This window comes from Tachypleus tridentatus, chromosome 7 (genome assembly GCF_004210375.1).
Source record: "Tachypleus tridentatus isolate NWPU-2018 chromosome 7, ASM421037v1, whole genome shotgun sequence".
Classification (NCBI taxonomy): Eukaryota; Metazoa; Arthropoda; class Merostomata; order Xiphosura; family Limulidae; genus Tachypleus; species Tachypleus tridentatus.
The window spans coordinates 110031893-110050777 of NC_134831.1; the positions used below are offsets into that span (position 1 = coordinate 110031893).

At 33.4% G+C, this 18885-nt stretch overlaps 1 protein-coding gene across 1 annotated transcript in view; it reads right to left on the bottom strand.

The window, feature by feature from the left end:
- LOC143257768 (uncharacterized) overlaps window positions 1-18885 on the bottom strand; it is a 22872-nt gene continuing 3987 nt past the window's right edge. The window contains exons 5-7 of the mRNA XM_076516802.1: window positions 6438-6839; window positions 5266-5415; window positions 1-201 (exon numbers count right to left, since the gene is read on the bottom strand). Of these exons, the coding sequence (XP_076372917.1) occupies window positions 8-201; window positions 5266-5415; window positions 6438-6839 (746 nt within the window). The 3' untranslated portion in view covers window positions 1-7. The remainder of the gene's footprint in view (window positions 202-5265; window positions 5416-6437; window positions 6840-18885) is intronic.

The following is an 18885-nucleotide window of genomic DNA, read 5'->3' on the forward strand; positions in this document are numbered from 1 at the left end:
GTTGTGACTAATAACAGCAGTAGTTACCTTTCCTTGGTTCACTAAGCGTACTGGTGTCATCGTCACCAGTGGTGGCACCTTGTGACTCACCCCCTTCCTCAATGTCACTTTCACTTTCTGACTGACTGTCACTGCTACTTGAACTATCACTTGTGTCACTACTTGTCTCTGATTGATGATCTGTGTCACTTCCTTGGTCTTCTGAAGTAACAACAACAAACTATCACCAGTGGCTTCTGATAATGTTTAAGCAAGAAACCATTTTCAAAATGGTTCCTCACAAATTGTGATTGTTCTAGAACCTACCATGAAAATGTTATGAATATACATGACCACTTGGTATCATATGTCATGCACTCTTTGTAAATGTTATTAATATACACGACCACTTGATATCATATGTCATGCACTCTTTGTAAATGTTATTAATATACACGCATCACTTGGTATGTATGTCATGCACTCTTTGTAAATGTTATGTATATGACCACTTAATATCATATGTCATGCACTCTTTGTAAATGTTATTAATATACCACGACCACTTGGTATCATATGTCATGCACTCTTTGTAAATGTTATTAATATACCGACCACTTGGTATCATATGTCCGCACTCTTTGTAAAATGTTATTAATATACGTCACTTGGTATCAAATGTCATGCACTCTTTTGTAAAATGTTATTAATATACACGACCACTTGATATCATATGTCATGCACTCTTGTAAATGTTATTAATATATATGACCACTTGGTATCATATGTCATGCACTCTTTGTAAATGTTATTAATATACCACGACCACTTGGTATCATATGTCATGCACTCTTTGTAAATGTTATTAATATACACCGACTTGCTTGTATCATATGTCATGCACTCTTTGTAAATGTTATTGATATACACGCACCACTTTGGTATCAAATGTCATGCACTCTTTGTAAATGTTATTAATATACACCGACCTTGATATCATAATGTCGTACTTGCATCAGTGGCAAATGTTGTTAATATACATTACCAGGTATCATATGTCATGCACTCTTTGTGAAATGTTATTAATATACAGCACCACTTGGTATCATATGTCATTGCACTCTTGCAAAATGTTATTAATATACACGACCACTTGATATCATATGTCATGCACTCTTTGTAAATGTTATTAATATACACGATATCACATGTCACCACTTGATATCATATGTCATGCACTCTTTGTAAATGTTATTAATATACACTCTTTTGTAAATGTTATGAATATACACGACCACTTGATATCATATGTCATGCACTCTTTGTAAATGTTATTAATATATGTCTTGCACTCGTAAATGTTATTAATATACCACCACTTGATATCATATGTCATGCACTCTTTGTAAATGTTATTAATATACACCACGACCACTTGATAATCATATGTCATGCACTTTTGTAAATGTTATTAATATACACGACCACTTGATATCATATGTCATGCACTCTTTGTAAATGTTATTAATATACCGACCACTTGATATCATATGTCATGCACTCTTTGTAAATGTTATTAATATACACGCACCACTTGGTATCATATGTCATGCACTCTTTGTAAATGTTATAATATACCACCCACCACTTGATATCATATGTCATGCACTCTTTGTAAATGTTATTAATATACACGACCACTTGATATCATATGTCATGCACTCTTTGTAAATGTTATGAATATACACGACCACTTGATATCATATGTCATGCACTCTTTGTAAATGTTATTAATATATACGCCACCACTTGGTATCATATGTCATGCACTCTTTGTAAATGTTATTAATATACAACGACCACTTGGTATCATATGTCATGCACTCTTTGTAAATGTTATTAATATACACGCACCACTTGGTATCATATGTCATGCACTCTTTGTAAATGTTATTAATATACACGACCACTTGGTATCATATGTCATGCACTCTTTGTAAATGTTATTAATATATTCACCACCACTTGGTATCATATGTCATGCACTCTTTGTAAATGTTATTAATATATACGACCACTTGGTATCATATGTCATGCACTCTTTGTAAATGTTATTAATATATATCGCACCACTTGGTATCATATGTCATGCACTCTTTTGTAAATGTTATTAATATATAACACACCACTTGGTATCATATGTCATGCACTCTTTGTAAATGTTATTAATATACCACGACCACTTGGTATCATATGTCATGCACTCTTTGTAAATGTTATTAATATACACCACCACTTGGTATCATATGTCATGCACTCTTTGTAAATGTTATTAATATATAACGACCACTTGGTATCATATGTCATGCACTCTTTGTAAATGTTATTAATATACACGTACCACTTGGTATCATATGTCATGCACTCTTTGTATATGTATTAATATACACCGACCACTTGGTATCATATGTCATGCACTCTTTGTAAATGTTATTAATATACACGACCACTTGATATCATATGTCATGCACTCTTTGTAAATGTTATTAATATACACGACCACTTGGTATCATATGTCATGCACTCTTTTGTAAATGTTATTAATATACCTCCACGACCACTTGATATCATATGTCATGCACTCTTTGTAAATGTTATTAATATACGATGACCACTTGGTATCATATGTCATGCACTCTTTGTAAATGTTAATATATACCTTACCACTTGATATCATATGTCATGCACTCTTTGTAAATGTTATTAATATACACGACCACTTGGTATCATATGTCATGCACTCTTTGTAAATGTTATTAATATATACCCACCACTTGGTATCATATGTCATGCACTCTTTGTAAATGTTATTAATATACACGACCACTTGGTATCATATGTCATGCACTCTTTGTAAATGTTATTAATATATACAACCACTTGGTATCATATGTCATGCACTCTTTGTAAATGTTATTAATATATACGACCACTTGGTATCATATGTCATGCACTCTTTGTAAATGTTATTAATATACACTACCACTTGGTATCACATGTCATGCACTCTTTGTAAATGTTATTAATATACACCCACCACTTGATATCACATGTCATGCACTCTTTGTAAATGTTATTAATATATACCTAATTACCACTGGTATCGTGTCATGCACCTTTGTAAATGTTATTAATATACACGACCACTTGGTATCGTGTCATGCACTCTTTGTAAATGTTATGAATATATAATGACCACTTGGTATCATATGTCATGCACTCTTTGTAAATGTTATTAATATACATGACCACTTGGTATCATATGTCATGCACTCTTTGTAAATGTTATTAATATACATGACCACTTGGTATCATATGTCATGCACTCTTTGTAAATGTTATTAATATACATGACCACTTGGTATCATATGTCATGCACTCTTTGTAAATGTTATTAATATATACGACCACTTGGTATCATATGTCATGCACTCTTTGTAAATGTTATTAATATACACGACCACTTGGTATCATATGTCATGCACTCTTTGTAAATGTTATTAATATACATGACCACTTGGTATCATATGTCATGCACTCTTTGTAAATGTTATTAATATACATGACCACTTGGTATTGTATGTCATGCACTCTTTGTGATGTTAGTTTATAACCGTCGATCCTTGACATAATCAAAACTGACATTAATTAAACATGTAATAGTTGTATCTAAACTCAATGGTCATGAGTTAAAACCAAAACAGGCAATCTGTATCAGAATTCAAGAAATAACAACTTTTGTAGTCTATGTTGTAAAGCAATCTCCAATACAACAGCATTAAAACATAAACTGAACATATTACAATACTACTACATGTTAAAAATACACTGATTATACAGGGGATGACCCCTTTCAAATGTTGTTAATATGTTAATCATTTACTAGATAATAAAAAAATATGTAAAATTATATGTGTTTAGAAAGCACTCAACAAGATCTGTTCAAACATGATCTCAAATCCTAGTTTTAACACTGGCTTTAGTAAATACTGGAACTAAATGATGAAACAAGTTTCTCTACAATAACTGAATGTAAAACTGAAACTCAAAGTAACACCAACAAGTTTCACAAGTTAACATTTAGTCATTATTCCTTTGGATTCCTGTCTTGCTTCACGTCTACGTGACACGTGCAGATGCTCCTGACTGACTGACTTCCTTCTACTAGCTCTTCAAAAAAATTCATCCTCCATATTACGTTTATGAATTTTTGTTAATCATTTTAACTCAGCCCATAAATATTCAATCAGACTGATAACAGGTGAATGACTTGACCATTCTATAGCATTAAATCTCTTATTTCTAAGATATCTTTCAACGACTCCACTAATGCAGATAAACTTCTTTGATTATTTAGTAGGCTAGTTGGAATAGGAAGATTTAAGAAACTACAACAGTAATACAACCCTGTTTATGTTTACACAACACTGTTTATATTTACACAACACTGTTTATATTTACACAACCCTGTTTATGTTTACACAACCCTGTTTATGTAACTAAAACCATGAAAAGTTCATGTACTTACTAAAGCCAGTGGATTTGAGATCACACTTGAACAGATCTCGTTGAGTACATTTAAAAGCATATAGTTTTACATATATATTTTACATTAAAAATAACAAATTAACAACATTTCCAAGGGGTCACTTTTCTGTCCACTCCCTGTACATTCTTCATTACTATATATAAATAAAATAATAATAATAGCTTTTACAATATGTATATCACACTAACAACTTCTGACATGTATGTCATCCTAGTTTCTTATTTTCTTATATCATGCATATCACAATAGCGTCTTCTAACATATATCACACTAGTTATATCAACTTAGCTTCTGTCAATGTCTATATGTTACATTAGTTTTTTGTCATGTATGTGTGTATGCATATCATATGTTTTTGTGAAGAATGACATTTTTACTGTAATAAATTTCTGTTTCTAAGATTTATATTGTAAGAAATAACTGAGAAAGATTGTGAGAGGTTGAAGTATATATCTTAGATTGTATATTGAGCATTAACAGAGGTTGATTGGAACATCTTTTTAAACAACTGTGGGTCAAAAAAGATACAAATATATCTAAGGATCTAATATTATACACAAGTTGACTGAGAAAACATATAAGAAGTTAATATGTGCTTTTTAAATTGTCTGTCTGGAACAACAGAGAAGAATGTAAGGTCCCCAAAGATTTTCAGTTGTTAATAGAGGAACACTTACGATAAGTTGATCTGTATATCTTAAAGCTGTCTGTCTGGGGCAATGGAGATGAAGGGAATGCCCCCAGTGATGTCAGAGGAGCAGCTGCTGGTTTCTGCTTTGGCGATGCTGGCTCAACAGTCTGACTTGCAGATCGGCTTCGCCGCTTAGCTTCAGAAATGAAAGCAGAAACATGCTCACAACTCTCAATAAAACTACTTGAAATTTAATAAAAGACATGAGTTGTGTTATTGTATGGGACATCTGTATTTACACATGGCAACACAAACATTATTTTATTAAGATATTAAAGAGCTAAGAAAGTTTCACTGTTAGAAACTCTTCAAACACATTGAAAAGTGTTTATTTAGTCAGAACATAGTATCATTATATGTTTGCTGTCAGTGAAATCAACTGACACCAGTGTATCATATTCTTGTCTTTGACCATTAGTATCAAAGAAAGAAACAACACTTCTAAGGAAAATGAATGTTACGATGCTTAGATACTTATTATTTATGTAAAATAACAAGCTAGTATTTTTCAAAAAATTAAAATCAAATGATAACTTAAATGATCTCCAACTGCTAACATCAGGACATGTACAGAAATATCAGTGTCCTTGTTAACACATTGTTTTATGTGTAAATGCACATATTTTAACACTGTGGATAAAAGAAACTGATGTGTTCCAGACTACAATAAACCTTCACATTTTCAATAATACTGAAAGTTTTCATTTAAAGTCTGTTTCAGTTCAAAACATCAACATCAACATTGTTTGCTGTGGTGTTAAAAAAAGAAACATTCTGTCCCATTTTACATAATTCATCAAACAACAGTTTCACTCAAATACTTTGACATCTATCTTTATAATACTGTATTATCTGGGCAAAGTAAACATCATGTGCAAACCAAGTCAATATAAGAAGAATTTGAATGTTATAAAACTTAAGCAAGCAATAAATTAGAAAATTAAAACTTTGATATTTTTATGTAGAAATACAATAAGTCTCTATTTATTCCAGCTAGTGGAGGCTCACTCAAGTGCTAGCACTAACATTATAAAATACAATTTTAACAGACACATGCATGTACCTCACTTTGTCAACCTTTGACATGCTGACACTAGACATGAAACTATAATATTACACAGTTATACTAATAAGATTAGAATGTTAAAAGTATCTCACCTGGTCGATCTTTGACGGCTGACACTAGAGACGCTGCTGTCATGGTGAACACATTGGTTACGGTAGTAGCCGAGTCTAGAAATGCTGGAACAGGAGAGGAGGAAGAAGTCAAACTGGACATATGGTCACTTTTATCAGTACTCTTTCTTGTCCTTGCACCCATTCGCTTTAAGCCTGAACTGTGTGATCCACCTCTCCGTGAACCAACAGTTTTCTTTTTAAACAATATGGCTGTTCTGCGATTTACCCCAGATGTCGACAATGGATCGTCTGAACCCTCCCCTCCATTTCCTGTAGTTGTTTGTCTGACAACCTTCTTGTTGTCAGCTGTTGTTTCCTCTATATGGTTAGTTGCTTTAGGATTTGTGCCATACACTGTCCTGTTTGCCCCTGTTCCACTAGCTAATTGTCCACACGGAAAAAGAGACAGAAAGAAAGAGAGAAAGGAAACTAAACAAATGAAAACATACAAAACGTTCAAGAGAAAACAACCGAAAATAATGATATATAGTATGTAGAGCACAAGCATAATTCACAATTATTTCTCAAGAAATGTAAAATACATGCAACACAACAAACATTGTATTTATTCAACATCTAAATTGTGAAACTGTCAGATATTGGTGTTATACACTTTGTAGCAAAGGGTTGGTCAGTTTATGTTCTAATGGTCAATTATTCAATTTATGAACGCCAGTTCTTTAATAATGAAATAAAACTAGAATTAAACCAGATAAGCTATGTCTGACACTAACAACTGGTATAATTATTTTTTCTACATCCTGTTCAAAGTGACCACCCATACACATAATTAAACAGAAACACGATACACATAAAGTCACAAGATATACATCTTTGCACTAGAAATTCGTATGAACTCAACTTCAACATTTGAACTTACTACCCAGCCAATGCCAAGGCTTGCAAAAGAAACTGACTACTACTTTGAGAAACATACTCAAAATTTATAAAAAAAAGAACAAGTTAATCAAAAGAGGAACAAAAGTTAAAACACAAGATATATATATATAAATACAGTTGAAACTAATTAGCAAAAAAATAAATAAGACAATGAACTTAAGGAAAGAAAAGATCGACCATGACAGATGGATAGCTCTAGGTTAGTATAAGTAATAATTAACAGTTCTTTAAAACTCTCAAGGTATCACTGTGATGAACAATAACATGCAGTAGAGGAAAGCTAAAGGTAGAAAAACAATACAGTTAAACCAGCATCTACATCTACAACTGATTTTAAGGATAACTTTTCCAGCATAGTATATGCTATAATACAATTAAAACAGTTACATAAAACTGTAAATACATCACATTCATTACTACAATAAAGTGGTGGGTTTATGTCCCTTGTGATAAACACCAGAATTGGTACACTCAGTTAACTTGTACAAAATGTGATGAAATAGTTGTCAATTCACTGACTGTTTGACTGCAGCATCATGCAATGTCTGACATTACCTAATATAGTTTCTAATGTCACATGGTGCAATATAAGTGAGGAAGAGTATTCTTCATGAAGAGTATGTACAAAACAAAATATTTACCTGGAAGAGTAATCAGTAGAAAAAACAAGATATTTACCTGGGAGAGTAATCAGTAGAAAAAACAAGATATTTACCTGGAAGAGTAATCAGTAGAAAAAACAAGATATTTACCTGGGAGAGTAATCAGTAGAAAAACAAGATATTTACCTGGGAGAGTAATCAGTAGAAAAAACAAGATATTTACCTGGGAGAGTAATCAGTAGAAAAAACAAGATATTTACCTGGGAAAGTAATTAGTAGAAAAAATAAGATATTTACCTGGGAGAGTAATTAGTAGAAAAAATAAGATATTTATCTGGGAGAGTAATCAGTAGAAAAAATAAGATATTTACTTGGGAGAGTAATCAGTAGAAAAAATAAGATATTTACCTGGAAGAGTAATCAGTAGAAAAAATAAGATATTTACCTGGAAGAGTAATCAGTAGAAAAAATAAGATATTTACCTGGGAGGGTAATTAGTAGAAAAAATAAGATATTTACCTGGGAGAGTAATTAGTAGAAAAGATATTTACTTTGGAGAGTAATTAGTAGAAAAGATATTTACTTTGGAGAGTAATTAGTAGAAAAACATTTATCTAGGAGAGTAATTAGCAGAAAAAATAAGATATTTACCTGGAAGAGTAATTAGTAGAAAAAATAAGATATTTACCTGGGAGAGTAATTAGTAGAAAAAATAAGATATTTACCTGGGAGAGTAATTAGTAGAAAAGATATTTACTTTGGAAAGTAATTAGTATAAAGAATAAGATATTTACCTGGGAGAGTAATTAGTAGAAAAACATTTATCTAGAAGAGTAATTTGTAGAAAAACGTTTCTTTCTCCCTGAAGAATAAATACATAGCAGAAATAATTAATTCTCACTATATAGTATGTAGCAATGAAGGTTATTCTCACTATAGTGTGTAGCAATGAAGGTTATTCTCACTATAGAGTGTGTAGCAGTGAAGGTTATTCTCACTATAGAGTATGTAGCAGTGAAGGTTATTCTCACTATAGAGTGTGTAGCAGTGAAGGTTATTCTCACTATACAGTATGTAGCAGTGAAGGTTATTCTCACTATACAGTATGTAGCAGTGAAGGTTATTCTCACCATACAGTATGTTGCAGTGAAGGTTATTCTCACCATACAGTATGTTGCAGTGAAGGTTATTCTCACCATACAGTATGTTGCAGTGAAGGTTATTCTCACCATACAGTATGTTGCAGTGGTGTGTAGCAATGAAGATTATTCTCACTATAGTGTGTAGCAGTGAAGGTTATTCTCACAATAGAGTGTGTAGCAGTGAAGGTTATTCTCACTATAGAGTGTGTAGCAATGAAGGTTATTCTCACTATACAGTATGTAGCATTGAAGGTTATTCTCACCATAGAGTGCAGCAATGAAGGTTATTCTCACCATAAAGTGTGTAGCAGTGAAGGTTATTCTCACCATAGTGTGTAGCAATGAAGGTTATTCCTCACTATACAGTATGTAGCAGTGAAGGTTATTCCTCACTATAGTGTGTAGCAATGAAGGTTATTCTCACTATACAGTATGTAGAAGTGAAGGTTATTCTCACTATAGAGTGTGTAGCAATGAAGGTTATTCTCACCATAGAGGTTGTAGCAGTGAAGGTTATTCTCACTATAGAGTGTGTAGCAATGAAGGTTATTCTCACTATAGTGTGTAGCAGTGAAGGTTATTCTCACTATACAGTATGTAGCAGTGAAGGTTATTGTCACTATACAGTATGTTGCAGTGAAGGTTATTCTCACTGTAGAGTGTGTAGCAATGAAGGTTATTCTCACTATAGAGTGTGTAGCAGTAAAGGTTATTTTCACTATAGAGTGTGTAGCAATGAAGGTTATTCTCACTATAGAGTACATAACAATGATATTTATTCTCCTATAGAGTACAGTGAACAGTGATATTTATTCTCCCAAAGAGTACATAACAGTGATATTTATTCTCCTATAGAACACGTAACAGATATTTATTCTCCTATAGAGTAACGTAACAGAGATATTCTCTATACAGTATGTGACAGAGATATTCTCTATAGAACATATTAGTGTATGTAACATTGACATACATCCTCCCTGTAGAGTATGTAACAGTGAAGGTTATTCTCACTATAGAGTATGTAGCAGTGAAGGTTATTCTCACTATAGAGTGTGTAGCAATGAAGGTTATTCTCACTATAGAGTGTGTAGCAATGAAGATTATTCTCACTATAGAGTGTGTAGCAGTGAAGGTTATTCTCACTATAGAGTGTGTAGCAATGAAGGTTATTCTCACTATAGAGTGTGTAGCAATGAAGGTTATTCTCACTATAGAGTGTGTAGCAATGAAGGTTATTCTCACCATACAGTATGTAGCAGTGAAGGTTATTCTCACCATAGAGATGTTGCAATGAAGGTTATTCCTCACAGTAGAGTGTGTAGCAATGAAGGTTATTCTCACTATAGAGTGTGTAGCAATGAAGGTTATTCTCACTATAGAGTATGTAGCAGTGAAGGTTATTCTCACTATAGAGTATGTAGCAGTGAAGGTTATTCTCACTATAGAGTGTGTAGCAATGAAGGTTATTCTCACTATAGAGTGTGTAGCAATGAAGGTTATTCTCACTATAGTGTGTAGCAGTGAAGGTTATTCTCACTATAGAGAGTGTAGCAATGAAGGTTATTCTCACTATAGAGTGTGTAGCAATGAAGGTTATTCTCACTATACAGTATGTAGCACTGAAGGTTATTGTCACCATAGAGTGTGTAGCAGTGAAGGTTATTCTCACTGTAGAGTGTGTAGCAGTGAAGGTTATTCTCACTATACAGTGTGTAGCAATGAAAGTTATTCTCACTATAGAGTGTGTAACAATGAAGGTTATTCTCACAATACAGTATGTAGCAGTGATATTTATTCTCACTATAGAGTGTGTAGCAATGATATTTATTCTCACTATAGAGTGTGTAACAGTGATATTTATTTTCACTATAGAGTGTGTAACAATGAATTTATTCTCCTATAGAGTGTGTAGCAAGAAGATATTCTCACTATACAGTATGTAGAACAGAGATATTCTCTCCATAGATAGAGTGTAGCAATGAAGGTTATTCTCACTGTAGAGTGTGTAACAGTGAAGGTTATTCTCACTATAGAGTGTGTAGCAATGAAGGTCATTCTCACTATAGAGTGTGTAGCAATGAAGGTTATTCTCACCATACAGTATGTAGCAGTGAAGGTTATTGTCACTATACAGTATGTTGCAGTGAAGGTTATTCTCACTGTAGAGTGTGTAGCAATGAAGGTTATTCTCACTATAGAGTGTGTAGCAGTAAAGGTTATTCTCACTATAGAGTGTGTAGCAGTAAAGGTTATTCTCACTATAGAGTACATAGCAGTGATATTTATTCTCCTATAGAGTGTGTAACAGTGATATTTATTCTCCTATAGAGTACAGTAACAGTGATATTTATTCTCCATAGAGTATGTAACAGTGATATTTATTCTCCTATAGAGTGCGTAACAGAGATATTTATTCTCCTATAGAGCACGTAACAGAGATATTCTCTCTATACAGTATGTGACAGAGATATTCTCTATAGAACATATTAGTGTATGTAACATTGACATACATCCTCCCTGTAGAGTATGTAACAGTGAAGGTTATTCTCACTATAGAGTATGTAGCAGTGAAGGTTATTCTCACTATAGAGTGTGTAGCAATGAAAGATTATTCTCACTATAGAGTGTGTAGCAATGAAGGTTATTCTCACTATAGAGTATGTAGCAGTGAAGGTTATTCTCACTATAGAGTATGTAGCAGTGAAGGTTATTCTCACTATAGAGTGTGTAGCAATGAAGGTTATTCTCACCATAGAGTATGTTGCAGTGAAGGTTATTCTCACTATACAGTGTGTTGCAGAAGGTTATTCTCACTATAGAGTGTGTAGCAATGAAGGTTATTCTCACCATACAGTGTGTAGCAATGAAGATTATTCTCACAGTAGAGTGTGTAGCAGTGAAGGTTATTCTCACTAGAGTGTGTAGCAGTGAAGGTTATTCTCACCATAGAGTGTGTAGCAATGAAGGTTATTCTCACTATAGAGTATGTAGCAATGAAGGTTATTCTCACTATAGAGTGTGTAGCAATGAAGGTTATTCTCACTATACAGTATGTAGCAGTGAAGGTTATTCTCACTATAGTGTGTAGCAATGAAGGTTATTCTCACTATACAGTATGTAGAAGTGAAGGTTATTCTCACTGTAGTGTGTAGCAATGAAGGTTATTCTCATTATAGAGTGTGTAGCAGTGAAGGTTATTCTCACTATAGAGTGTGTAGCAATGAAGGTTATTCTCACTATAGAGTGTGTAGCAGTGAAGGTTATTCTCACTATAGAGTGTGTAGCAATGAAGGTTATTCTCACTATAGAGTGTGTAGCAATGAAGGTTATTCTAACTATAGAGTACATAACAGTGATATTTATTCTCCCTATAGAGTACGTAACAGTGATATTTATTCTCCCTATAGAGTACGTAACATATTTATTCTCCCTATAGAGTGCAACAGAGATATATTGCTATAGTAACAGAGATATTCTCTCTATACAGTATGTCACAGAGATATTCTCTCTATAGAACATATTAGTGTATGTAACATTGACATACATCCTCCCTGTAGAGTATGTAACAGTGAAGGTTATTCTCACAGTGTGTGTAGCAGTGAAGGTTATTCTCACTATAGAGTGTGTAGCAATGAAGGTTATTCTCACTATAGAGTGTGTAGCATGAAGATTATTCTCACTATAGTGTGTAGCAGTGAAGGTTATTCTCACTGTAGAGAGTGTAGCAATGAAGGTTATTCTCACTATAGAGTGTGTAGCAAGAAGGTTATTCTCACATATACAGTATGTAGCAGTGAAGGTTATTGTCACTATACAGTATGTTGCAGTGAAGGTTATTCTCACTGTAGAGTGTGTAGCAATGAAGGTTATTCTCACTATAGAGTGTGTAGCAATAAAGGTTATTCTCACTATAGAGTGTGTAGCAATGAAGGTTATTCTCACAACACAGTATGTAGCACTGAAGGTTATTGTCACTGTAGAGTGTGTAGCAATGAAGGTTATTCTCACTATAGAGTGTGTAGCAGTAAAGGTTATTTTCACTATAGAGTGTGTAGCAATGAAGGTTATTCTCACTATAGAGTGTGTAGCAATGAAGGTTATTCTCACTATAGAGTACATAACAGTGATATTTATTCTCCCTATAGAGTACGTAACAGTGATATTTATTCTCCCTATAGAGTATGTAACAGTGATATTTATTCTCCTATAGAGTGTGTAACAGAGATATTTATTCTAAAAGTACGTAACAGAGATATTCTCTATACAGTATGTAACAGAGATATTCTCTCTATAGAACATATTAGTGTATGTAACATTGACATACATCCTCCCTGTAGAGTATGTAACAGTGAAGGTTATTCTCACTATAGAGTATGTAACAGTGAAGGTTATTCTCACTATAGAGTGTGTAGCAATGAAGATTATTCTCACTATAGAGTGTGTAGCAATGAAGGTTATTCTCACTATAGAGTGTGTAGCAATGAAGGTTATTCTCACTACACAGTATGTAGCAGTGAAGGTTATTCTCACTATAGAGTGTGCAGCAATGAAGGTTATTCTCACTATACAGTATGTTGCAGTGAAGGTTATTCTCACTATACAGTATGTTGCAGTGGTTATTCTCACTGTAGAGTGTGTAGCAATGAAGGTTATTCTCACTATACAGTGTGTAGCAATGAAGATTATTCTCACTATAGTGTGTAGCAGTGAAGGTTATTCTCACAATAGAGTGTGTAGCAGTGAAGGTTATTCTCACTATAGAGTGTGTAGCAATGAAGGTTATTCTCACTATAGAGTGTGTAGCAATGAAGATTATTCTCACTATAGTGTGTAGCAGTGAAGGTTATTCTCACTATAGAGAGTGTAGCAATGAAGGTTATTCTCACTGTAGAGTGTGTAGCAATGAAGGTTATTCTCACTATACAGTATGTAGCAGTGAAGGTTATTGTCACTATACAGTATGTTGCAGTGAAGGTTATTCTCACTCATAGAGAGTGTAGCAATGAAGGTTATTCTCACTATAGAGTGTGTAGCAATAAAGGTTATTCTCACTATAGAGTGTGTAGCAATGAAGGTTATTCTCACAACACAGTATGTAGCACTGAAGGTTATTGTCACTGTAGAGTGTGTAGCAATGAAGGTTATTCTCACTATAGAGTGTGTAGCAGTAAAGGTTATTTTCACTATAGAGTGTGTAACAATGAAGGTTATTCTCACTATAGAGTGTGTAGCAATGAAGGTTATTCTCACTATAGAGTACATAACAGTGATATTTATTCTCCCTATAGAGTACGTAACAGTGATATTTATTCTCCCTATAGAGTATGTAACAGTGATATTTATTCTCCCTATAGAGTACGTAACAGAGATATTTATTCTCCCTATAAAGTACGTAACAGAGATATTCTCTCTATACAGTATGTAACAGAGATATTCTCTCTATAGAACATATTAGTGTATGTAACATTGACATACATCCTCCCTGTAGAGTATGTAACAGTGAAGGTTATTCTCACTATAGAGTATGTAACAGTGAAGGTTATTCTCACTATAGAGTGTGTAGCAATGAAGATTATTCTCACTATAGAGTGTGTAGCAATGAAGGTTATTCTCACTATAGAGTGTGTAGCAATGATGGTTATTCTCACTACACAGTATGTAGCAGTGAAGGTTATTCTCACTATAGAGTGTGCAGCAATGAAGGTTATTCTCACTATACAGTATGTTGCAGTGAAGGTTATTCTCACTATACAGTATGTTGCAGTGGTTATTCTCACTGTAGAGTGTGTAGCAATGAAGGTTATTCTCACTATACAGTGTGTAGCAATGAAGATTATTCTCACTATAGTGTGTAGCAGTGAAGGTTATTCTCACAATAGAGTGTGTAGCAGTGAAGGTTATTCTCACTATAGAGTGTGTAGCAATGAAGGTTATTCTCACTATACAGTATGTAGCATTGAAGGTTATTCTCACTATAGAGTGTGCAGCAATGAAGGTTATTCTCACTATACAGTATGTAGCAGTGAAGGTTATTCTCACTATAGTGTGTAGCAATGAAGGTTATTCTCACTATACAGTATGTAGAAGTGAAGGTTATTCTCACTGTAGTGTGTAGCAATGAAGGTTATTCTCATTATAGAGTGTGTAGCAGTGAAGGTTATTCTCACTATAGAGTGTGTAGCAATGAAGGTTATTCTCACTATAGAGTGTGTAGCAATGAAGGTTATTCTAACTATAGAGTACATAACAGTGATATTTATTCTCCCTATAGAGTACGTAACATATTTATTCTCCCTATAGAGTACGTAACATATTTATTCTCCCTATAGAGTACGTAACAGAGATATTCTCTCTATACAGTATGTGACAGAGATATTCTCTCTATAGAACATATTAGTGTATGTAACATTGACATACATCCTCCCTGTAGAGTATGTAACAGTGAAGGTTATTCTCACTATAGAGTATGTAGCAGTGAAGGTTATTCTCACTATAGAGTGTGTAGCAATGAAGGTTATTCTCACTATAGAGTGTGTAGCAATGAAGATTATTCTCACTATAGAGTATGTAGCAGTGAAGGTTATTCTCACTATAGAGTGTGTAGCAATGAAGGTTATTCTCACTATAAAGTGTGTAGCAATGAAGGTTATTCTCACTATAGTGTGTAGCAGTGAAGGTTATTCTCACTATAGAGAGTGTAGCAGTGAAGGTTATTCTCACTATAGAGAGTGTAGCAATGAAGGTTATTCTCACTGTAGAGTGTGTAGCAATGAAGGTTATTCTCACTATACAGTATGTAGCAGTGAAGGTTATTGTCACTATACAGTATGTTGCAGTGAAGGTTATTCTCACTGTAGAGTGTGTAGCAATGAAGGTTATTCTCACTATAGAGTGTGTAGCAATGAAGGTTATTCTCACTATAGAGTATGTAGCAGTGAAGGTTATTCTCACTGTAGAGTGTGTAGCAATGAAGGTTATTCTCACTATAGAGTGTGTAGCAATGAAGGTTATTCTCACTATATAGAGTGTGTAGCAATGAAGGTTATTCTCACTATATAGTATGTAACAATGAAGGTTATTCTCACTATAGAGTGTGTAGCAATGAAGGTTATTCTCACTATAGAGTGTGTAGCAATGAAGGTTATTCTCACTATAGAGTGTGTAGCAGTGACGGTTATTCTCACTATAGAGTGTGTAGCAGTGAAGGTTATTCTCACTATAGAGTGTGTAGCAGTGAAGGTTATTCTCACTAGTATGTAGCAGTGAAGGTTATTCTCACTGTAGAGTGTGTAGCAATGAAGGTTATTCTCACTGTAGAGTGTGTAGCAATGAAGGTTATTCTCACTATAGAGTGTGTAGCAATGAAGGTTATTCTCACTATAGAGTGTGTAGCAGTGACAGTTATTCTCACTATCGAGTGTGTAGCAGTGAAGGTTATTCTCACTATATAGTGTGTAACAATGAAGGTTATTCTCACTATAGAGTGTGTAGCAATGAAGGTTATTCTCACTATAGAGTGTAGCAATGAAGGTTATTCTCACTATAGAGTACATAACAGTGATATTTATTCTCCCTATAGAGTACGTAACAGTGATATTTATTCTCCCTATAGAGTACGTAACAGAGATATTCTCTCTATACAGTACGTAACAGAGATATTCTCTCTATAGAACATATTAGTGTATGTAACATTGACATACATCCTCCCTGTAGAAGATGTAACAGTGAAGGTTATTTTCAATATAGAGAATGTAGCAGTAAGGGTTATTCTCCCTACAGAGAATATTTAGTGTACATAACAGAAGGTTAGTTTCCCTATAAAGTATGTAACATAAAATGTTATTCTCTCTATACAGTACGTAGCAGTAGGGTTATTGTCCCTACACAGTATGTAACATATTCTAAAGACAGCTGGTATGGGTATTAAAACTCAGTAATATAAAGTACTGAACAACATTACAACCTCCTTAGGTCACTTCAGTTAAAAACAATTTGGAATGCGTAGGACTATAGAAATACTGCTTTTTCATAAGCTTCAGGTCATATCTGTCCTTTTCTTTCCATCCTTACACAATTTCAACATTAAGCACATATTTCACACACAGTAGAATGTGCACTATACCACAACACGAGGGCTCTGCACAGCATGGGATATGAATAATGTTATACCACAACAACAGATATACACAAGGTGTATGCAACAAAATATGAGTACACAACATAGGATATAAATAATGTTATACCACAACAACAGATATACACAAGGTGTATGCAACAAAACAGAGCACACAACATGGAATATAAATGATGTTATACCACAACAACAGATATACACAAGGTGTATGCAACAAAACAGAGTACACAACATGGGATATAAATAATATTATACCACAACAACAGATATACACAAGGTGTATGCAACAAAATATGAGTACACAACATGGGATCAACACAATAAGCTATAAAACAAAAACATAGGTTATGCATAATATACAATTTGTTACATTTATTATAAACATTCTCTTGCATATATTTTACTTATTTCCAATCAGCAATACTTACTTTAAAACTGTTAAAAAAATCAGTAAAGGTGATTTCTTGTCTACAGTTAAAGAAACCCACTTCCAAATCAGTACAGGTGATTCCTTGTCCATAGTTAAAGAAATCCAGTACCAAATCAGTAGAGGTGTTTCCCTGTCTAAAGTTTAATAAATCTACTTCCAAATCAGTACATATGATTCCATGTTTAGAGTTAAAGAACTCTAGGTTCAAATCAGTACAGGTGATTCCTTCTCTACTGTTAGAGAGATCTACTTCCAAATCAGTACAGGTGATTCCTTGTTTACAGTTAAAGAAAGGTACAGTTACTAAAACCTACCTTCAACTCAGTAAAGGGGCCTTCTTGTCAGTAAAATACTATCTGACTAATAGACGATCAATATCTGAAACATGTTTACAGTGTTATTCAGTTTTCCATAAACATAATGAAAAACCATCAAAAACCTTAACAGTTTTTATTTACGAACGCATTTGTAAGAATATAGTCAAAGTAAACCCTAAGATTGTGGATGAAATACCCTCAAAATATTTATAACAGCAAACAATAAAAAAAAATTCACTTACAATAATTACTGAAATATTATAACAAACATCTTAGTAAGAATGTTAATTACGAAGTATATTTTCATAGTTTTAGCACAATTATTCAGAGTTTTACAAAGTAAATTAACCAATTTTGAACTTAAATGTTTTAATGCATCAGGTAATGTGTAAAATGATAATGTGAAGACACTATACTACAATAAACAAAAATAAATTGTGGAAACAGCAAATACCATGTCATTTTGAACAAAGTTAGCTTGCTACATGAGAACTTTGTTGTGGCACTGTTAGACAACCCATCCTTATAAACTGAACATAACACTTGTGTTACACTGACATACTTCACAGTCTACATATAATGAGAATGTGTTATATTAACACACCTCATGAAAGAAACACAATGGTATACGGCCTTGCTTTATCAATTACACACAATTAGAAATGTGTAACAACTGTGTTAGGATAACTAGCTTTATCAACTGCACACAATCAGAACTGTATAAAAACTGTGTTAGGTTAGATTGCTTTATCACTTATACACAAAGATAATTGTGTATTACTTTATCTTGTTTTGTAAAGTATTATTTCTGTTGTAAAGAATTTCTTTTTTTTACATATAATATAACATAAATTATTAGGAAACACAAAATAATTATCCACACACATCCTTACCTTCATTCT